A 22,975-nucleotide genomic window follows, 5' to 3' on the forward strand; every position below is an offset into this window, starting at 1 on the left:
AATATTGACTTACCTTCTTTTCCTGTTGGAAACTTAAGGAGTATTAAATGCTAGTATTTTGAGGAAGTTCAAACAGCTTTCCTTACCAGTGTCTTACAACATGCCGGGAGAAGACCAGACTCCTTTCCAGGCAAATGCTTGGGTGAATCACAAAAGTTTAAGCAGATACCTTGGCAAGGTATTTGTTAAACTGGGTTTTCTTGCTCCAAGATGGAGAAATCCTTCCCCCCGCTCTTTTAAAAGTTTCCATGACTTAAAAACAAAAAACAATGAAGTTGTCTAATTGTTAACTTTGCTCTGTAAGGAAATCAGGTCTTACCTTTTCTTGGGCACTCTGGTCTCCTGTATTATCACCTCCATCAGGAGTGACCTTTTGTTAAAATCATATCCATATTCTAAAATGAATTCAAATTCCATCTCCACTCCAAACTCTCCCTGATTCTCTGCATTTCCAAATATGGAGCTTCTGCTTCCAGGGAGAGATTATTTTGGTTTCCTTAAGGGCTCTGTGCATTCCAGAGGACAAGTCTGAAAGCTGCTGGAGTGCAGGGAATTCTGGCTTATCCTGACATTTTATTCATCCCTTTTTCCCTCTGACCCCCAAGCACAGTACTTTATCCACGTGAAGTTTTCAACGAACTTCTGATATAGGACGTAGACTATCTTTGGTTGGTAGAAATACTCTCTAATTTTAAGGGAAACATCACATACACGCTGTCTCAAATCATCCAAGGTTCCACATTTTAAGGGGTGCCTGGTTGGCGCAGTTGGTTAAGCGACTTCAGCTCCGGTCATGATCTCATGGTTCGTGAGTTGGAACCCTGCGTCAGGTCCGTGCTGACAGCGCAGAGCCTGCTTGGGATTTTCTCTCTCCTTCTCTCTCGGCCCCTTCCTGCCCTCAAAAATAAATAAACAAACTTTAAAAAAAGGTTCCACTTTGAAGCTGCAGCTGTAAGAATTGAGCAAGATGATGGGTCCCATTAAAAGCGTTATATCACAGTTCCTTAACATTTGGGTATACGGTTACATTTCTCACCCCTATGGTTGCCATTTCTCCGGCTACTCACTTTGAATTCTTTCAAGGCATTTTACTATATTATACCAAAGTTTTTCTGAGTATATGTGGTTATCATAGTGCTTGGTATAGCGTAGTATAGGTGCTTTAAGCTGTTGTTGAGAGAAATAATAAACTAATTACTTAAGGGATCTTCTTAGATAAAATGCTTTCATTTCTTGAAATACTTACCTCTTTGGCATTTATTTCCATTAAGACCAGAACAGTGTGTCAGCTTTGAAAGAGATGGTAAGATGGCTTCATTTAATCAATATCACGACACGGGAGCTATGCTTATAACATAGAAATGCTAAGTCAGACTGATGAAAATATTAAATACAAAGTTAGCGTGATAGGCAAGCCCTAATTAGGATATATGTCATGTACGGGTCCGAGAGGTGCTTGTGTCCTCGCTTCGATGTGGAAAGAGATCGAGGTGGGTAGGTGTTGGTGATGGGGACAGTGGAGAGCTCCTGCGGTTCCCAGTCATGCTCGGCCATCCCTTTCCATGGTCGCCATGGGGCTTGTGGGGGCTCCGCGGGCCCATGGTCGGTCCTGGAAACCCCTCTCCCGACCCCTGACATTTAACTCTCCTTTCTCCCCTGACAATACAACACAGAAGGTAGAGGGCTCTTGTGTCTATTTGCCCCGTCCGTAAGGGGCCTTTCATCTGTTTTAGCATGAAAAATTCTTTAAGAATGTACTATTATTTCATCAGTGAAATCCTCAAATTTTAAATTAAATCCATAGGTTTGGTTTAGCAACCGCCGTGCAAGATGGAGGAAGCAAGCTGGGGCCAATCAACTGATGGCCTTCAACCATCTCATTCCGGGGGGGTTCCCTCCCACCGCCATGCCGACTCTGCCAACATACCAGCTGTCGGAGACATCTTACCAGCCCACAGCTATTCCGCAAGGTATGGGGGAAGGGGGAGTCCAGGGGTTGAAGCGTAACTCCCAAGGCTTTCTCTGCTGCTTGTTTTACACAGCCAGGGGAACCCGGGGCGATGCTGACGTTGTTGCTACTTGTAGGTTGATTGCATGGTATCAGGTGATCCTACATGTACCTGTCACATTTCAGAAACATAGTTGGCTCTATGACATTATTTGGATCTCTCTAGATGAACCGTGCTATAATGTAATACGATTTCATTATTTTAAAACAAAAACAATGAGACCAAACAAAACAGCTCTCCTAAATCAATATGGGATTAGGTTTGGCTTTATTAAAATTTTACTTCGTTTGTACTCCAGTCTGCAGTTAACTAAAGTCCTATGATGGTTACTAACAATAGTAATCGAGCGAAGGTAAGCTTTGATAAAGTCACTGCTGGATGGCATACAGAGGTAAATGGGATAAGTGATAAATTACTTGGGATTAAGAAAGATAGCACTTGGGGCGCCTGGGTGGCGCAGTCGGTTAAGCATCCGACTTCAGCCAGGTCACGATCTCGCGGTCCGTGAGTTCGAGCCCCGCGTCAGGCTCTGGGCTGATGGCTCAGAGCCTGGAGCCTGTTTCCGATTCTGTGTCTCCCTCTCTCTCTGCCCCTCCCCCGTCCATGCTCTGTCTCTCTCTGTCCCCCAAAAAATAAATAAACGTTGAAAAAAAAAATTAAAAAAAAAAAAAAAAAGAAAGATAGCACTGCAGACGTTCCACACGAATATTTAGGTGCTTTGAAAGTACGTTTGACCGGGGGCACCTGGGTGGCTCGGTCGGTAAGCGTCTGACTCTTGATCTTGGCTTGATCTTGGCTCACCGTTGGTGAGTTCGAGCCCTGCGTTGGGCTCCGGGCTGGTAGCAAAGACCTTGCTTGGGATGCTCTCTCTCTCTCTCTCTCTCTCTCTCTCTGTCTCTGCCCCTCCCCTGCTGGTCCTCTCTCTCTTTCTCTCTCTCTCAAAAATAAATAAACATGAAAAAAAAAGAAAGAATATTTGACAAGAAATGTGAGCCTTGCGATTCTGACACTGGTTAATCCTTACCCTGATTAATAACATTCGCTACCAAAATAGGCTTGTTATGATTGTTAACGTGATTTCTGCTCTCGTTTTCTGGGTGAGTATGCCAGGAAAGTATGGACGTCAGTTACATACTTGCGCGTAAGTGCAGAGATGTGGCTGTGGCTGTTATGAGTGGCTCTATATGCATGTTATGGAATGCAGTTTGAAATTACTGTTTGGTCTGAGCGGTAGATACCGCCGGTGGCTCGGTGATGTGACCGTCTTCTGCTGGCCCGCACCGGTGCCTCTGAGCTGACAGTCTTCTCCCTTGCAGCCGTGTCGGATCCCAGCAGCACCGTTCACCGACCTCAGCCTCTTCCTCCGAGCACAGTACACCAAAGCACTCTTCCTTCGAACCCAGACGGCAACACTGCTTACTGCCTCCCCAGCACCAGGCATGGATTTTCCAGCTATACAGACAGCTTTGTGCCTCCGTCTGGGCCCTCCAACCCCATGAACCCCGCCATTGGCAATGGCCTTTCACCTCAGGTCAGTCCCGTGTTTCCAGACAGACGATTTGCTGTATACTAGAACCGAACAGTCAATTCCCCGAGGCGGTCGTATAATGAATTGCCAAATTTAAACCATAATGTATTCTTTCTACAAGCCACATGATTTCAGTTTTCTGGTTTCCTTTCTCTCCACCCTTCCTACGGGCCCGTATCAAAAGTTGGAGCTTGGACTTAAAACCCAAGTGATTTTTAAGGTCATCGTGGATCTTCTGTGTTTACCCCGAGTTGTCAAGGCAGTGGTTGGCTCCACCCCTAGGTCTGAGCTTTGGGTCAGAAGCTCACACACCTTTGTTGCTGTTGTTGTTGTTGTTGTTGTTTTCAAAAAGGTACTTGATCAGCTGATACGGTTGTGAACAAAAGCACCCAATATGAAAACACCAAAGCTTTTATGAAGCGATCGGAGGGGAAGCAAACAAATTGCGTGGGGAGAGATCAGCTGATGACTACAGAACTCTGGGATAAATGAGTTATAAATGCACAGATTAGGAGAATTACTGCTACTTTGGGAATATATAGATATTTGAATGTTGTAATTGTTTTTCTAATTTGCATTGGACTGTGAGCCTTTCTTCAGAGATCATATTAATAAATTGCCTTGGTAATTGCATGTTGGAGGGTTGGATAAATTTCCTACATGTGGCATCTGTGTGAGGTTGACATTATTAGCACTAGTTTAAATACAGATCGCTTGATTTTATTAAGAGAGCTCTTGGCCCAGGTGGCGAGGATAGCTGCCCACTAAATTTGGAGAAATGTCACAAAGGGGTTGCAATCTATAATTGCAATCGAGAATCTCTTCAGGGCGGAGAGTGAGAGTTTTAACAGCTTTATCTTTTCTTAACCCCCTTTTTCCTCTTGGTGGTGAGAAAAACAGAGAGAAGCTCAGAATGACAGAAATGAAAAGTGAAAAGACAATTATACTCAATTACACACTAATCACCGACTATCACCGCTGCCTAAGCACCAAGAGGGCATTCTAATAGGCAGAAAATGAGATTTTAATGGCACAAAGGGTGGCCAAAATAACGACTCATATATCTTCGCCTTCTTCGTTTTCTTCAACTTGTGGTTTGTGTGTTGGGAGTGCAGTTCCTGGGCTCTGCACGAGGGTGATAACTCTGAGCAGCTGAAAAGTTCAAAGCCGTCGGAGTTGAAAAGAATGAATAGCAAAGGCAATGAAATAAACATTTCTGCCTAAAGGCAAAAGTTCATAAATCCTTTTTTGTAACAGTCAATGTAATTAAGTTTCATAGATTCCTATAGCACATCCTGGGATAAGAAATAAGAGGTGGCTTTAAACCTCGGCTGAAAAATAACAACATGAAAACAATGAACGTGCTTCCTACAGGACTCTAATACATTTAATTTCCAAGTGCTGGCATTTGTAAATGTGCTTTTGCATGAAAACCATAGACTTCGATTAGTAGATTCCTCTTTAAAATGCCCAGATTTAGAGGGTATAAGCTTCTTCCACAGTTTAGAAGTTACATCAGAAGTAGTTATCTCTGAGGTTTTTAGCATCAGTAGTCTGGGGCCATAGCAGAGCTGTTTTGAACACGGTTTGGTTGAATGTTTTAATAAAAGCAACCCTCAATAACCCTAACTGCTTCTGTGAGGTGAGACTCAGCACTCCCTTGGCATTTCTTTCTTGTTCAGCGGCAACAGGAAGAATGACACAAATCTGTATTCTAGAAGTGAAACTCCTGGCTTCGTGTAAGCGTATGAGCTTGTATGTTATAATCAGTATATTATATTATATGTTTTATATTATATAATTGGAGCTATTAGCACTTAGTCTTGAAACTGTTAATCTTTCATTTTATGATTCCAGAGTTGACAGTAGAGTGGGAATCATTCCAATATCAAGCAATGGAAAATTCCACAGGCAACTCCTCTAGTATTTCTTTTCTATGCTCTTCCATATTCTGTTAATTTTTTCACCTATTACTTCATACATATTCAGGATATTTTGCATTTCAGCCAGACATTTCCCCCTCAAACTACCATGAGGAATCCATGTTGTTTTAGTCCTTACAACATCCCCAGTGAGTTGGAAAAGGGACAAATAATACATGATGAAATTCCTCCTTATTTCTTCAGGCAGAGTTGGGGAGTGAAAGATGGCGAGTGGATCAGAATCATGCCAAACATTTAAAAAAAACAACAGAGTAGGAGAATTGGAAATTAGAACTTGGATTTCTATAGCTTTGGGATTCATCACTTCTCAGGATCGCCTCTATTTAAGCAAGGGGGGAGGACCAAGCCTTGGTCGTTTGGCTTTGTTAGGAATATTGTAAAGACAACTTGAAGACGAGGCCACTTTGAACAGCCCGGTTTACCTATTAACCAAAGAAGGGAGTAAAGAAAGGGTCTTTAGGGGAACCTGGTTGGCTCAGTCAGTTGGGCATCTGACTCTTGGTTTTAGTTCAGGTCACGATCTCATGATTCACGAATTCGAACCCTGCGTCAGGCTCTGCACCGACAGCATGGAGCCCGCTTGGGGTTCTCTCTCTCCCCCCCCCCCACCTCTCTCTCTTTCTGCCCCTCCCCTGCTCACTCTGTCTCTCTTTCAAAAATAAATAAACAAAGAGAAAGGATCTTCAGCCTTATGACTTATTATATAGAAGTGCTTATTAACATGTTAGATCATATGATATTCAAAATGGAACTAATCCTTCCATGTCTCCTCTTCCTCTCCTACTCCTCCATTTCCCCTGCTTCTCTCTGGACCATCTGATATGCAGACAAATCAACCGAGGCTCAGAGAGCTTGCTTGAGGCCTGCTGAAGACCACCAGATAGAGAGATTTGAGGTTGGAAGCTGGGAGGCTTGGCCCGTAGTAGGATCTCCCCCATGAGAGTACACAGTTGGGCGAAGAGGAAACAGGTTTCATGAAAAATAGCGGTGGGTCGGTGGGGGGGGGCTTTTGTCATATTTTAAAATCATTTAGTAGAGACAAATTTTCTAAACTTTTGGTTCAGGTTAACTGATACTCTTGCTAATACATTTTGTACATGCTTTTTCAGCTTCACTCAGTTTGTCTACTAATCTTTTGACTTCCCCCAATAATAAAGGTACTACATGGTTATTGTAGAAAATGGAAAACATTTTTTTAAGAGTGTCTTCAGAGTGGAAAAAAAAAAAACTCCCCTGGGCAACACTGTTAATATTTTTGCATATTGCCTTCCAGCTTTTTTGAGTCTTATGCCTTTAAAGAAACATATAACTGGGGGCACCTGGGTGGCTCAGTCAGTTGCACATCTGACTTCGGCTCAGGGCATGATCCCGCGGTTGGTGAGTTCGAGCCCTGTGTTGGGCTCTGTGCTGTCAGCGCGGAGCGCGCTTTGGATCCTCTCTCCCCCTCGCTCTGCTCCTCCCCTGCTTACACTCTCTCGGAAATAAAGAAACTTTGAAAAAAATATATATATATATATAACTGAGATACTAGTGTATATAGCTTTCTTCTTTCTACCGTTACATTTCATCAGAGACCTTTCCCTACCTACTAACTTAAATGGAATTGGGCCTAATGGTTTTGGAGTTATTACGGTCAATTCATTGTAGATCTCTCCAGTGGAGGCTGGTTGACATGTTGAAAATAATTTGCCCATTTTATTTGACTCTTTTTCTAGCGGTGTTGGCCATTCACACTTGGAACTCATGAACTAGAATGTGTGTGAACTGTGATGGCATGGGCTTTCTAGTTTCCTGTCAAGAAATTAATAGACACCACCACAAAGAAGGGCGGATTGTTTCTCTGTGTGTGCGCGCGTTTCTTTTGGAGCCTCCAACACGTCTGCTCCCTCAAGCAAAGATTCCTCTGAAGCTTGGAATCGGAGCCATTAGCCAAATGGCATTTCTTAAATGTCCTCAGTGCTTTTCTCAGGGAGGGTCTCAGCCTCATGAGGGACAGGTGTGAAGCAGTGACTCAGGAAGGTCACACTTGTCCAGCTGGCCAGATTTGAGCAGCAGTGGACTGACACGTATCTGAACAAAATATCAGAATATTGACAAAAACTTTTAGGAACTTTGGGCATGGCCTTCCTCGAGTTGCCGAAAGGGTCTGTGCACCGCCTAATCGTTGGCAAGTTTATCTTGTTCTGAGGAAATCAGTAACTATATCTGAGGAACACGGCCATTTTTCTTATGGAAAAACTGAGGCCAGTGCAACGCGGTCATCTAAATGACAGGGTGAGTTACCGGCGGACTTAAGAGCCAAATCTCTCTCTCTTCCAATTGTTATTCTTGTATAAACACAAAGTACACACATTTCACTTGCTGAAGAAGCGTCATAGCCTAGCAAGTTTTCCATAGGCTCTGGCACTGACGATATTTGACCTGATTTCCCTGCAGGCGTGGTCAAAAGCTTCACAAATGGAGGGTTTGCCTTCATATTCCCCTAAAGACTGGATCTGTCAGGGGGACCTGAGGCAAGAGTCTCAGTGATGGGTGACAGAGGGGATAGGCTATGGCCCGAACCTTTTCTGCCATCTCTGAATTGCATTTTGTTTGAACTACATAACGCCTTTAGGAGATGGGGCTTGTATCATGAATGACAAACAGCCCCGGAGAAGAAAACTGTTTGAGTCACTCTAGCGAGGGCTTCCCCCCCCCCCCCACCCCCCCCCCGCTGTGGTAGCAGCCTTCTTTCGAAAAGTTGTGTTCTCTTGGTGTGGGGACAATGCAGACAGAACGCAGGGAAATAGAGACCACGCGTTTCCCCCTGCAGACCCGGATGGCATGTTACCAGCACCTTGCTGCACATGCAGGAGAGAAAAAGGAATGTCGACTTGGAGTATGAAGTGCCGAGGAAATACTACCAGATGCTTAAGACATGAGACTAATTAACATTTGGCCCATGTTCTTCCAATTAACTTTCCTTTGCAAGAAACACTCCCCTCACTGCCCCCCCCCCGCCGGAACACACATAGCCAAACCCCAAAAACAAGGCCAATTAATTTCACAAACTTCTATCATTTCGTGCCCCACCCCCATCCCACGTCTACAGTCACCGCAGTTTTTGGTCACAGCTTCTAATGATTTCTTGAGTAAAATACAGTATCGGTGGGGTTACATGGTTTCTAGAAAGCTCTCTCTCTCTTTTTTTTTTTTTACTGTTATGTTGTATACAAAAATGGGCCAACTTGGCTGCATTTAGGGTTCATCAACCATTGCAAATGATTCTTCAAATGTTTTGGGTTTGGTAAAACCTAAAACACATTTTGCCAAGCACTTTTCCTCCTTAATTTTTCAAACTGTGTATTTTAGGGAAAATTTGATCCATATGGTTTTGATTCATTTACTCTTATATCATGGACCTTTTTTTCTTTCTTTTTTTTTCCTATGGAGCCATTTGATATCCAAGAAGCTTTCTGAGCCTTTCCTATGTTCATTTTAAGCATTTTCCTCCTTAAAAAAGAGGAAATCCTCTTTGCAACCTCAGAGGCCATAAATTTTTAGTGCTCTCTCGATTCAGCAATACTTAAAAATACATTTGGTATAAATCTGGATTATTATGAACACATTTTATGTGTAGAGCAGATGGGCAGATTTTCGTTTCTGGTTTATGAGTGAAACCAACGACAAAATAAGAAAATAGGCTTAAATTACAAAAAAAAAAGTTTTGTGTTAAGCAACCTATAACTGTTATTAATAAATCCCCACGGTAAGAACTATGCTCGGAGGCCTCATCTCAAATTTTCGTCCCGGTCTTGGATAAGATGTAACTGAGTAACCAGTACACCTGTCCTATTTCATGGATAATCTGCTGAGGAAAGAAAAAATTCTCCTGCAGACTCGTTGTGTACAAGGCTTAAAAATGCTCAAATGTTTGCTCGCCGCTCGTCACCTAAGGAACAAAGCACAGGTCTGCACGTCTCATCAAGGCTGTCGACCACTCATCTGTGAAGTCTGGTTGTATCCTCGCAGCTCGGAGGGGATGGGGCGGACCCAAGAAAGAGCCAATAGCTCCTCACAGTAATGAGATCGTGGTTAACGGCAGAGGACAACCAGGATCAACTTTTGTTCTTATTCGCATTTTACAAAAGAAAACCTTTAGCTCCGCCACCCGTCCAGTCGCTTTTAAAGAATAATATTAAAATTGAGATTATTAGTGTGTAATGTATGTAAATTGCATATTTGGTGGCAGCCGAGCCTGTTAGCGAGTGTCCTCATTTCATGCATATATGTATTAGACCGTCGTGGTTCCATTTCAAATTAGACTTCAATTGCTCAGCGCAGTTTCTTTTGACAAACATTTGTTAATCCCGAAACTTATTAGGGAGAAGCATTTGAGTGTTAATATGTGTACACAAAACTCAAGACTGCTTTTGATTTTGCTTGTCATTTTTTTTTTTTTTTTTTTTTTTGCACCACGGTGTTCGCATTATCTCAGATTCTTTAGCTGCAAGGCCAGTGGATGGTTCTTTGTCCAGCGAAGGAATAAGGGCTAGCTTACCGCGGACCAGCTTGTTACGTGGATGAGGTGTAGTCATTAAGAACGGTTGCGAGGGGTGCTTTTCTGTTTCACGCAAGGAGCAATCTTCTTCACTGTGGCGTGGTAATTCCTTGACCTTTTCTTGTGCCGCTGATCCATGGAAAAGCGATAAGATTTACCCTGGTGGCGGGACCAGCTCCTGTTTCAGGAGAGGGATTTTTCTGGACGTTTTCGGGCGTACACGCAGAAGCCGCTTCATGCCAGGCCATTTGTTTTGGGTTGCAGGATCTGTGCCCTCCGCCCTCTTTTATCATTGCAAAGAGCCAGCCCAGCAGCCCATGTCCCAAAGAGGCGCTTCCCTCTGTCTACACTTTCCAGAAAGTCACCTGTGGAGCAAAGAGGAGGGATTTTGATTAAAGAGGTTGGTGGGGTGTCAAACAAAGCTCGGATGGACGGAGAGACAGACATGCCATGCAAAAGCAGCAGCCCTTCCGAGGCTCGAGCCTCATTGTTTCATTTCTGAAGCAGGCCGTGAGCTCAAATCCAAGGCTGCCAAAGCCTCCCGTGTTGAGGAAGGCTCCAGGATATTTATGACCGTAAATGAGCCCATTTCAGCCACACCAGGATCACTGTTGACCGTGTGCATGTTTCTGTTCCCCGCCTAGGTTTTCAGATGTTCTCCGTGGTGAAAACATCGTTGCTAATCCATCTGTTGAATTCAGTGCAGGCTGTAATTGACCTGGTGCCTTTGGTTTTTCTCCGAAGGCTGTGGTTGCTACCCTTACAGAATATGAGGAAAGCCCTGGTTTGTGTCAGCTCTGGCCACAGCCTCTTGAGTTAGTTACAGACTGGGAGAATTTTGAAAGAAACAGCTACTTGGCCAAAATCTCCTTTTGAAAGAAGGGCGGGAGCAGCATCAATGACTGAATCTTACATCATCTCACTGAAATGAGCCACAAGCAAACCTTTCTCGCTGAATTAAATTTTTTGTGTGTCTGCTGAGTTGATTTAAATAGAAACTCCATCAGCTGCTTTCTCCTGTACAGTGCACAAATCAAACGCAACACGCCCATGGTTTTTAGGCCCATTCGGATTTTTTTAGCTGTGGGGGAGAAAAAAATTGTGTGTGGTTGCTGGGTCTATAACGAAGCTACTAGAATAAAAAGTTTTTCTTTGTCGTCGGTAAAACACAGGAAGACCGTGCTGGATCCTAGTGTAGAGGCCACTGGTCTGAATCAACCCTTTATATGTGGTTGGAATGCAACGTAAAGCTTTTAATTTATTACTGCATTTGCAAAATGGCAATATCTACAGAAATCTGAATACTTGCATATTTATTCAATTAGGGGCTGAATGTGTGCTTTGTAGTGCAGACGCAGAAGACTGGATTTAGTCATTAGTTGTGTACTATTTTTTGTTTTCTTTTTTTTCTAAAGAAATCTGTTTTTGCGACACAGTCTGGGTTTCATCAGAGGTGTGTATTTTTCAATGTACTGTATGATATTTAAAAATTGCGCTTGACATTTAGCTGGAGTTCGGTAAACCAGAGTTGCTGAGATGAGCGACAGCACTGTTCCTGCTGATTGTTCCTATGAGAACGATGGGAGATTGTGAGACAGTGCATTTTGTAGACTCACAGCGTAGTGTTTCCACCTGGAAGGGGGTATTTCCTCCTGGTGAGAGAACCTCAACCCTGAACAATGAAGGAGGCAGGCGTTCTTGAAAGAAATATCTTTTTATCTTACAACAAAACAAAACAAAACAAAACTGATGTCTCATTTTGGACAGTTTGCATTAAAAAAATTTAACTGAACTTCTGATTTAAGAACGCTCCGTAGTGGTGAGCCTCTATTTATGTGTGACTCCACAGGAAAATTTCTAGTTCAGTGTCAGCCCGTCCATGACTCTCGCAGGCAGAATTTTTTCTTTCAGCCTCTGTTGATGTACATCGGTGTGTTTGCACCTTGTTAAAACACGTACCAGGCTGCATTACATAACAAAGCACCCATTCCCCCTTTTACTGTGAGCTTCTAGAGGAGTGGTGCTAGGTCATAATCATCTTTGAACACCCAGAAACCAAACAGTGCGTCATAATCCAGGCTCATTCCCTATAGTGGGCTCCCTGAAACAGTGGTTTGGGGAAAAGGGATTCTGAGTCAACAATTTGATAAGTGTTATCTTTCAAAATCCCAGGGCCCATGAGACTACTAAAGGCTCTGACAAGGCTTGCAGTATGGAAGCATGTTTGTCTAATTCAGTGTTTTCTAATTCAACTGTGGAGCCCTTTTGTTGAGTATTAAACTACCAGGTTTTGTGGAACACTTCCTAGGAAGTGCTAAATGAGAGAAAACATGGGTAGAGATCTGCTCATGAGTTGTCCATTTCTAAAACGCCTCCCTTGGTTTTTTTCCACAAGTGAATTTTCTTTCTATTTAATGTCTGATGTTATCTTTTACTTGGACACATTGTCCGCACCATCCCCACCACCCGTATAATAATAACGTAGCATGCAAAAGAGTAATTTTAAGGAAGAAGCTATTAACTGCTTAATAATGTTTAGATAAGGCAGAGAAGGGTGTAAAGAGAGGCAAGAGAATTCTAGTGACTAGATTGCAGTGTGGATGTAACCCATTGATCTCAAGAAGGAGGCCTCAAGGTCAAAAGCAACTAGATTCCAAAACTGATCAGCTGTGTGTCTTCAGGCACGTTGCTTAAACTGTCTTCACTTCTGTTCCATCTTCTTGTTAAACTGGTACAGAAGTAAGGACTCCTTTTGGTGTCCGCTTAGAATGCAGTAATTGTCATGTGCCTGAGACAGGAGAGTCCCCAGAAATACAATGTACAACACTTAGTTTTGTTTGAAAGATTCAGATCACGGGGTGCCTGGGTGGCTCAGTCGGTTAAGCGTCTGACTCTTGATCTCAGCTCAGGTCCTGATCTTACCCTTTGTGAGTTTGAGCCGCATGTCAGAGCTGTCAGTGCAGAGCCTGCTTGGGATTCTCTCTCGCCCTCTCTCTGCTCCTTCCCTGCTTGCTCTCTCTCTCTCTCAAAAATAGATAAACTTTAAAAAAAAATTTTTTTTTAATGTTTTTATTTATTTTTGAGACAGAGAGAGACAGAGCATGAGCAGGGGACGGGCAGAGAGAGAGGGAGACACAGAATCCGAAACAGGCTCCGGGCTCCGAGCTGTCAGCACAGAGCCCGACGCGGGGCTCGAACCCACGGACTGTGAGATCATGACCTGAGCTGAAGTCGGACGCTCAACCGACTGAGCCAGCCAGGCGCCCCTAGATAAACTTTTTTTTAAAGAGAAATTCAGATCGCAAGAACGTGAGAACACTCACTCCAGCAAGAATAAGGGCCACGATCCGTCATTCCATGGGCCTTAGAGTGGGGAGGGGCAGGGTTATCCTAATGGTTCCTTTTCTCATTCTCATTTTGATTTATTGAAATACAATATTGACATGAACACGTTTTGAAAAATCTACGGTTCAGCTCCTATGGGACTGGAAAGATAAGCGAATCTGATGAACGCTATGCTTCTCTCTCATCAGTAGAAGATAAAGGTAGCTAAAATAACAGGTACAGTGGAAGGATCTTCGAAAGTAAGGGACAATCTGAGTAGTTGAGTTACTAATTGGGGAATAGTCTTTTAGTCAGTAAATTACAAAGACTCTCTTTAGTCAAGATCGGGAGGCGCAGGTTTAGTTTCTGTAGCTCAGAGAACCATGTAAGTGGTTTCACTGTGGGCCCCATATGTTCCCAGCATCTATCAAGTTGCCTGTGCAATAGGGGACATAGCCACTGTCCAATTTATGGTCAAGGACACAAGTACATTTTCAGGTAGGTGAGCAACACAACATCTTTGTGTTGGCTCGGTGTCCCTGGAATTGGGTAAGAAAGAGAATTAAGGTACATATTCTTTGACGTTTGCAAGGCTGCCTTCTGCTTTCCCATGGTTAATAGAAATCGCCTTCCTGAGATCTACTCATTAAATTAGTATGACTTGGTCTTTTCAGTTGGCTCTTTCCTCTACCCTGAGAACATACCTTCTTTCACTTGAAGAGAAGGGTAGGGAAGCTTCTCTTCTGTAATTTTAGGCATTTAGTAGATGGAGCCTTAGGACTCCATCTTAGGACTTGGGCAGCCATAGAAATATTTGCCTACATCACACATGGTCTAGAAGGAAGAAGAGATTTCCTTGTTGAGATGGGCCACTGTTTTTCTCCCTTGGTAGGCTGGAATGTCTGTCCTCCATGTTGTTAGAGCACCGGGGGGAAGGGAGAATCTCGGGGGAAAGAGAATACAGGGTAGCCCAACATCCTTGGTTTCAGAGGGGCAGAGTTGAAGCCCTTCTTTCTAAAAGCCAACGTGGACTTCAAGTTTATTATAAGTTTGTGTGTGTGTGTGTGTGTGTGTGTGTGTGTGTGTGTGTGTGTGTGAACCTTAAGAGCTGGGCAGTTAAGGTGCAGCAAGACTTGCATTTATGAATGGTTATGAAGGTGAATCAGCCCTCCAGTTCCTGGAGTGCAGGTTTAGTTTATGGGCAATTAGAGATGAAGTTTTAATCCCTGAAGTATTGTGAGATACCCAAGTGTAGAGCTTTCCGCTTTCGTGATTTGGAATCCTAGATCCCAAAGGGTCAGTGAATATTTAGCAAACATGTCCTGAAGTGGTCATGAAATTAAACCCAGATATATGTTTGATTTTCTACAGTCATGTGCTCACGCAGGTTTTTGAAGCGGTGATGGGTTTGAGTACTTACCTTGGAGAGGACTGTGGTGGTGATGGGAAGAGTTAACAGCAGGTAATGCCATTCCTTCCAGAGAGAGTTTGAGACTCTCTGTGGTAAGTGATGAATGAGGGTATCTGACCCACATCTGTTTTCCATTAGAATGGAACATTGCCCTGACATCGTTAGGAGCATTTGTCAAGATTCCCTGGACAGAGCTTCTGTAAATTACATGCTGCAAATGTGTCAGGGTCAGATAAGAGGATATCATTAACTCCCTCAAGTTTACTCAGGGCTCTGTCAGTCCCTCTTAATATGCTAACAGCCAACGATTTTCCTTGAGCCGTTTTGTTATATTTTTCATTCATAGAAGAAAAAAAGTCTACGCTATACTCTCCCCCCCCCCAATATTGCACATGTTCTTTTCCCATAAATCATATTAATTGTAGACATGGTCACAAAGCATATTAAATGCAGGCATGCGTAAATGAATTAAAACATATGAGAATTTTATTATGACCCATGGTGGGTCTAACACAGTCAAATACCAACTGTTATTAACTGGCATACTTTTTCATTTAGGTGGAATAAGCGTTTTCTTAATGGGCTTTATTTTGTTGGTACTAGATGGACGTGCTCATCATTGGCCAGAAGTAAACACTGTATACGTGCATGTGTGTATGTGTGTGTGAATGCGTGTGCACATACACGTCATTACCGCAAACCATTTCTGTGCTGAGTCTTTGCCTGGTTTTAAGTGTTAGTTGGCAGGGCCCAAAGAGTATTGCTATCAATTTAACAGCTTAGCTCTATTGAGAAATAGGTGCCCTGGAGAACTGATGAAACAAAAGTTATTCTGTGATTGGCCAGAGGGCTGGAGATGAAAGGACATCTAGAATTTAGGGTTTATCCGAGACAATACTTCCTGTGCTCTTTTCAAAAAAATCTTAGAAATACGCGCAGCGTATGAACCACACTTGTCCGGCACTCATACTTTTGAATCATGCATTAAACATAGCTGCTTGCAAAATGTAAGCTAAGGATTAAAATTAAAAATAAGGACGTGGTAGCTGTTTTATAAGCACTGGTGTTCTATCTGGTTAGGTAAAGGTCAGCCATGCCCTTCCCATAACTGTGGGTGTGGGTGAGAAGGTCACCATACTTACCTTAAAGAAACTCTGCCCTCAGGCTACTTCCCTCTTACAGCTTTTAAACGGACAGGGCCAAAAATCTAATTATTTCGATGCTAATCAACTGCAGGATAACTCCTAAGGCATTTGAATCTGAAGGCAATGTTCTGGTTCTCCCTTGTCCAAATTTAGGCTTTTCAAGCCTCAAAGGTACAGTCACTGAAATATAACCATCAGATGACTCCCAGAGCAGCTGTGTTAGCAAAACACACACACACACACACACACACACACACACACACACACACTCTTAAACGTTCGAGTATTTTTGTTTCATTTTGAAAATAAATTAGAGCCAAATTCAATATATATACAATCAGTATATAGAGTTTGGGAGGGGAGGGTAGAAGCTAAAAAAAAAAAAAAAACTAACTAAAAAAAACCCCTTTATATCCTACATAGCTATATTTCATGACAGTTTTCTAAAATGTAAATAAATGTGCATCATTAAATGTGAAATCACAAGATTAGTTCGGCACAAACAAGAAAACAAAGACACGAACCAGGATTCCCACTAAGGAAAAAAGATGCACCGAGATATACACCATAATTTGGTAAATCATTTGAGATTTTTGATGAGCTCTGAGCCCTTTCAGCTGATGGCAAAAACCGTAACCCGCGAAGACAAATATTTTCCAGACACGTTGTTTTCAATGTAAATCTTCATTTGGCCCATAGTTTTTATCTTTTATATTTCATCTTACAATAGGAAAATTAATTCAAGAGAAAGATGTCGTGGAACAATTGTCGAGCGTTAGTTTTTCCTGAACCGTATAATCTTCCAATCAAGATATGAACACCCTGGTCGGAATTCTGAACCTGGAGAATGACTTTAAGGAGATCTTCAGAAAATGTCTCTGATCATTCGAATAACTGAAGAATCAGCATTAGCGTCGGCACATGATTCTAAGGCTTTGAATTTTTTTTTTTTAAAAGCTTATCCTTAAAACAATCTAGAAACAGTGTCTGGGAAGTGTTTTTGGAGGTAACAGTTTAGAAATATACTTAATAGGCCTTTTCAGACGCCTCACCTGGGAGCTGTACTCAGACTCAAAGGAGTTGTATGTCCCAGGGGGACACGACAGCGATCTTGGTCATTGTATCTTCTGGGCTTCTGTGGCATTTAGTAAGAATGTGGTCAGTGTTCTGTAGACAGAACTGAATAGTTCCAAGTGCACTTATTTTCCTTTGAAATTGTTTGTGAAAACTGGGCAATTATTCTTCCCTTGACTCCAAATTAAAAGAAAAAAATTAGCAAAAATGCCAGTCCTGTAGTAGAAATAGCTCACTAATAGTTTATGAGGGGGGAAAATACCCCACTTTGCAACAAATGGAGATTTTATTTTAGGCTTCAAATGACAAATTGCTGTAGGAAAAACATGTATAAAAGAAATCGTGACAATATTCTTAGAAAGAAAATATGGCTAGAAGACATTCCATAGCCATATTGGGGGAGCTCTAAGAAGTTCGTTTACCAACTTCTTTGTGGAGCAAAAAAAGAAATTTCCATAGCTTCTCTTGAACCACATGAAATACAAAATAGCTTTTAAAGAAATGTACATGAAAGTGTAATGGGACCCTTCCATAGAGATTTGAGGTTTTAAATTATGTTAGGGGAAAGTAATGCATGTTGCCTTGATATATTCACTATTTTACTTCCCGACACAGATATCCTCTTCAGTTTTCAAATGAGAAGTTATTTGAAAAGATGTACATTTCTCAAGTTTTCTCCATGTGAAATCCTGAAATCAATCATGTTAGTTTAGAATTATTTGTTAGTGTCCATTTTGGGCCAGTGCCTCTTGCCCATCCTTAAATAATTCTGGAGAAAGAAATGATGGCAATACGTGACCATCACAGTGGAAAGAAGAACTGGTAGGAAAATGTATGTCTCTTAGGCTCTATCAGGGAAGACCAAAGTTGGGCTCTGGTCCTTTTAAGTGTTTCACATTGGCCACTACAAGTCCTGGGCTGCTGAGCGAAGGGCTCTTGCTCAAGCAGAAGCTGTCACTTGCTTTCTGTGTGTGACATTGGCAATACTGATAGGAAGACCCAGTGTGGATTCCTTCCTGTTCCATTTATGCAGCAGCCATTCCTCCTGACCAGGTCATGCTCTGCAACGTCTCAAGGACGCTGTGCCTGGAACCTTAAGGAACTATGTTTCCAATGGCCCTGGAAAACGGCTCTTGCAGATACGGCTGTATCTTCTCCATCCTGCAGATATACTTCTAGGTCTTAGATTTAAGTCTTGTCCTAAAGTATTTCATAAATTCAGAACTGCAAAAAGTCTCTCCCTGAACAACGTAAGCTGAATTTTGCTTACAGGAAGGACTCATTTCTTCTCTTTTCGGATCTTCAAGGTTTTCTCCAATGGACAAAATTATTACCGCTTTCAAAGTTATGCAGACTAAGAAATATATGGCAGAGGATGAAAAAAAAGTTTATCACAAAAATGTACAGGATACCTCATGGGCGAGTGTGCATGTTTTGAATAACATTTCGCTCTCACTCTTCAACCTTCATTGTGTATAGAGTACTCCTTTTCTCCCTTGAAGTGACATAATATTAACTATTTATTAATATTAATATAATTATATAGCATATAATTATAATATACTAATATTATATATTTTATAATATAGTAATATATAATATATATTATATTTGTAATTATAATAATATAATATAATATTATAACATAATATTAACTACAAGTAAGTGTTTTCACAAGGGATGCTATTTTAGTTTAAAATGTATTTCCTTTTTACCCAGTGCCATTGGCCATTTTTCTTCTCTGGATTCATGTAATTACCAAACGGCTTTTTCTAAGTACTTGTTTTTTTAAAAATTTTTTTTTTAATGTTTATTTATTTTTGAGACAGAGAGAGACAGAGCATGAATGGGGGAGGGTCAGAGAGACAGGGAGACACAGAATCTGAAGCAGGCTCCAGGCTCCGAGCTGTCAGCACAGAGCCTGACGCGGGGCTCGAACCCACAGACCGTGAGATCATGACCTGAGCTGAAGTCGGACGCTTAACCGACTGAGCCACCGAGGCACCCCTCTAAGTACTTGTTTTTACTCAGCACAGTTTATTTGCAGTAAAGTATTTGTGCCCTGTGTCCTTACCCCCCTTTCATTGAAATAGTTACGTTTTTCATATCGTTATTTTCCCCGTCCAGATACCCATGATTTGAAGGGATGTGCTTGGTACTGAAAGACTTCCATTTTAGATCCTTTTCTTCTAAGAGACACGAATGGATAATTTGGGCTGAAACAAAATACTTAATAAACTAGTCTGTCAATAGCATTTTTATGAATGTTCCAAACATATACTGTAAAATCATCTACACAAACTCAAAGGCAAAAAAAGAAAAAAAAAAACCCATGCAGGTGGAAGAACATTCAGGAAATAACTCAAATGCGTTCTGGGTTATGTTCACAGTTTTTAGAAGGAAAAATGAAGCAATCAACTGACCGTAAACGGCGTCGGGTAGGGCCCATGAGAATCCCATGTTCTAGAGACCTCTGTCGTACTGCAGCTCTGAATCCGACTGATTCTTTATTTTGTGACTTTCTTTTTCTCCAAATGCCCAGTAAAATAAAACTATGCTCTGTCACATATGATTATTTTTTTAAATTTTTTTTTCCAACGTTTTTATTTATTTTTGGGACAGAGAGAGACAGAGCATGAACGGGGGAGGGGCAGAGAGAGAGGGAGACACAGAATCGAAACAGGCTCCAGGCTCCGAGCCATCCGCCCAGAGCCTGACGCGGGGCTCGAACTCACGGACCGCGAGATCGTGACCTGGCTGAAGTCGGACGCTTAACCGACTGCGCCACCCAGGCGCCCCTGATTATTTTTTAAAATATATGTAGTTTTTAAAGCTTTTTAAAAAGCTATTCCGCCACATAACTCAAGGAAATTTAGAGCCCCTGGAACATCTTTAAAAATTTGGGTATTGCTGTGTCCCTTTCTGCACACTGGCCCCCCTTTCTCACATGCTCACACACACAAGTCAAATGAAAGGCAGACAAGGAAACAGAGAATAGCTCTTAAGGGAAAAGGTGAGGGAAATCGGTGACTTGTTAAAATACAGGAAGGAAGGGTAATCCATAGAAGGTGGTAAGCAGACCCCCCCTTTTGTCTCATGGGGCTAATTGAAGATAGATCTGTTTAAAGCTGCATTTCAAGAAGATTTTGTTTGGCTATGAGGATTATGCAGACCTCTCCCAAAGGGGATTGTGGCATCCTCGGTTTTGAAATCTAATTTAGGATGCCTTTTCTGGGATGCAAGAGTAGTCCCTTGCTGGAACTCCTACATCCAGGATTTTGTGGTCTGAATTACCTCGGGGGACAGCACGAGGCCAGAGATGGGGCTTGGGGTTCATTGCTACTCTCTCCTCCTGCCCTTATTTGTACTTTTAATTTCTTCCTCAGATACAACAGGAATATTTTTTAAATAATTTTTTAAAGGGTTTTTATTTATTTGAGAGAGAGAGAGAGAGAGAGAGAGAGAGCGGGAGAGCGAGCATGAGTGGGGGAGGGGCAGAGAGAGGGAGACAGAATCTGAAGCAGGATCCAGGCTCTGAGCAGAGCACAGAGCCCGATGAGGGGCTCGAACTCATGAACAGCGAGATCATGACCTGGGCCGAGGTCAGATGCTCAACTGACTGAACCACCCGGGCGCCCCGATACAACAGGACTATAATGGCATTGCCTGCAGTTGTGGGCTCCTGCACTAAAATACTTGGGAAACAGGTAATATTTTGGGGGGGGGGCTCTACACACAGTACCGGATTTCTTCTGCAACTGCTTCTTGACCCCGGCTGCTAGATCAGAGCAGCCGAGAAAAATCCCTCCCTCTCTCGGGTGGCAGTTTTCCAGCTGCCAAATTAATTAGCCACTTAACTTCCATCACAAGGGGCTGTAAGGGTCAGCGAGCTTGAGTTTGCGAAACCCTTCCCCATGTGCATCTGAAAGTCATTCTGTTACCACAAGGTGGTTTTTCTTTCTTTTCTTTTCTTTTTAAACTTCTCTTTGCTCTCCAGGGTTATTTACAACACCGAATGGACTTTTTAGAACATGTTTGCATTTCCACCTTTTCTTTCCTTTTAACACTTCTTATATATGAAATGTTTAGAGAAGAAGTGAAAAGGCAGGTAATGGAGGCAGTTGGTTACTACTCCCTCCCTCCCTTCCTTCCTTCCACTCATCCATCTTTCCCTGCCTCCCTCCTTCCCTCAGTACCTAATATGTGAAAAGTGCCAAGTTAGGTTCTAGGACTATAAAGGTAAGTAGGTTATTAGCCTCAAAACTCTCATAATTCAAAGTAGGTGAGCAAAGTCATGATCGCGTAGTGGGAGGGATGAATAAAACGCTTGGGAACATCGGGGAGGGAGTAATTATTTCTAATTACTGAAAGATGGCCGCGTTAGGGAGAGGAACCTTCTGGAGAGGGAACGCTATGAAAGCAGACCTAGACATCTGAAAATACACAACGAGGATTTCCTTTGACTCCACTGAGCTTTTTAAAAAACATAAGCAAACGTGTGTTTAAAAATCACATGTGAAACTTCCAGATGTAATCTATGATTAGCCAGTGCTCTACATGAACAGATATAATGTCTCCCTCTGTCCTTCTGTCCCTCCTTCCTTTCCCCTTCTTTGAAATTCTAGTCCGATTTTATCACGAGAGGCATGGTGAGTCTCTCTTTCCACCTCTTTTTCTTTTCCCTCCCTGCCCCCCCCCTACACCTTCCTCCCCCCCCTTCCTTCTTTCTGAAACTGCAGTCAGATATTATCACTGCGCACGAGGCGGTGTCCACGCCCCTTTGCCTTGCAGTCATCGTCTTCTAGAAGGCCCTGTAACAGCAGATTTCCGAAGAAATAAAAAGGGGACCTTTCCAGTGATGCTTTCAGCTCTCGGCTCTGATCTGGTCCGCCCTGCATTCTTACTTCCTCCCAATCTGCCTGTCTACTTTAGGTAATGGGACTCCTGACCAACCACGGTGGTGTGCCCCATCAGCCCCAGACCGATTATGCTCTCTCCCCTCTCACCGGGGGCCTGGAACCTACCACCACGGTGTCGGCCAGCTGCAGTCAGAGACTAGACCATATGAAGAGTTTGGACAGTCTGCCAACGTCTCAGTCCTACTGTCCACCCACCTACAGCACCACGGGCTACAGTATGGACCCCGTCACCGGCTACCAATATGGGCAGTATGGACAAAGTAAGCCTTGGTCTTTCTGGGGGGGGGGGATTTCCTCCTGAAAGGGCGAAAAGTCCCCACCCTTCCTTAAGAAAGAGGGGGGGGGCAGAGGCACCATTAGGCCTTACATCCCAGTATCAATGTTGCGGCAAAGCCAGCCGATTGTCCCGGCAAGGGCTCCCTTGTCTAATTATTTTCTTAACTGATGTCAACGACATCTTGCGGTTATTAATTGCTGAGATGTGAAACCTGATTGCCACTAGGTAAAACACGAGGGTTGGCCAAAATGAAATAACCCCTGGCATTAGAAACACATGTTCTTAATGAGGTCAGCTCAAGGATCACATGGGGTATAATCCCAAGGACACCGACTTGTGTCAAACTTGTCCCGGGAATAAAAATATTGGTCTCGATCCTTTGATACCGTGGTATGAAATATGACATCGTCAGCCTGTAGCTGATTTTGCCTCTTGCTGTGAATTGTCCCAACATGACCTAAAGAGCTGTGTGTGTTTCCTTACAGGTGCCTTTCATTATCTCAAGCCTGATATCGCGTAAGTGAACTGTCCACTTGGAGCTCGAACTGGCCTTGTTTCCGGTCTCCCCAGCCTACACATGAAGAATCTCCTCAGAAAACAAAAACAGCTTTTTGGGGGGCAGTCTCGACAGGAGACCAAGAAGAGTGGTTTTTTTCTTTTTTTCCCCCCTCTGGTAGTTGGTCTCAAATTCTTTTGAACATGTTGGACAAACGCGTTGGAAGAAAGGAAGGCCTGGAACCATAAAAAGACAAACACAACATTTGAAGGCAATGATTTAACATGGCTACATATCAAATACCCCAAC

General features: G+C 42.7%; 1 protein-coding gene across 2 annotated transcripts in view; it reads left to right on the plus strand.

The window, feature by feature from the left end:
* The window catches only part of PAX3 (paired box 3), a 95,890-nt gene extending 73,200 nt beyond the window's left edge, over window positions 1-22,690 (plus strand). For both annotated transcript variants that reach the window (XM_047085263.1, XM_047085264.1), the window contains exons 6-9: window positions 1,805-1,970; window positions 3,326-3,540; window positions 21,907-22,153; window positions 22,656-22,690. In XM_047085263.1, the coding sequence (XP_046941219.1) occupies window positions 1,805-1,970; window positions 3,326-3,540; window positions 21,907-22,153; window positions 22,656-22,690 (663 nt within the window). The remainder of the gene's footprint in view (window positions 1-1,804; window positions 1,971-3,325; window positions 3,541-21,906; window positions 22,154-22,655) is intronic.
* Window positions 22,691-22,975: the final 285 nt, after the last annotated feature.

Source organism: Lynx rufus, unplaced genomic scaffold (genome assembly GCF_022079265.1).
Source record: "Lynx rufus isolate CCGP_SWC_20201006 ecotype Redwood Valley unplaced genomic scaffold, mLynRuf1.p SCAF_2, whole genome shotgun sequence".
NCBI classification, from domain to species: Eukaryota; Metazoa; Chordata; class Mammalia; order Carnivora; family Felidae; genus Lynx; species Lynx rufus.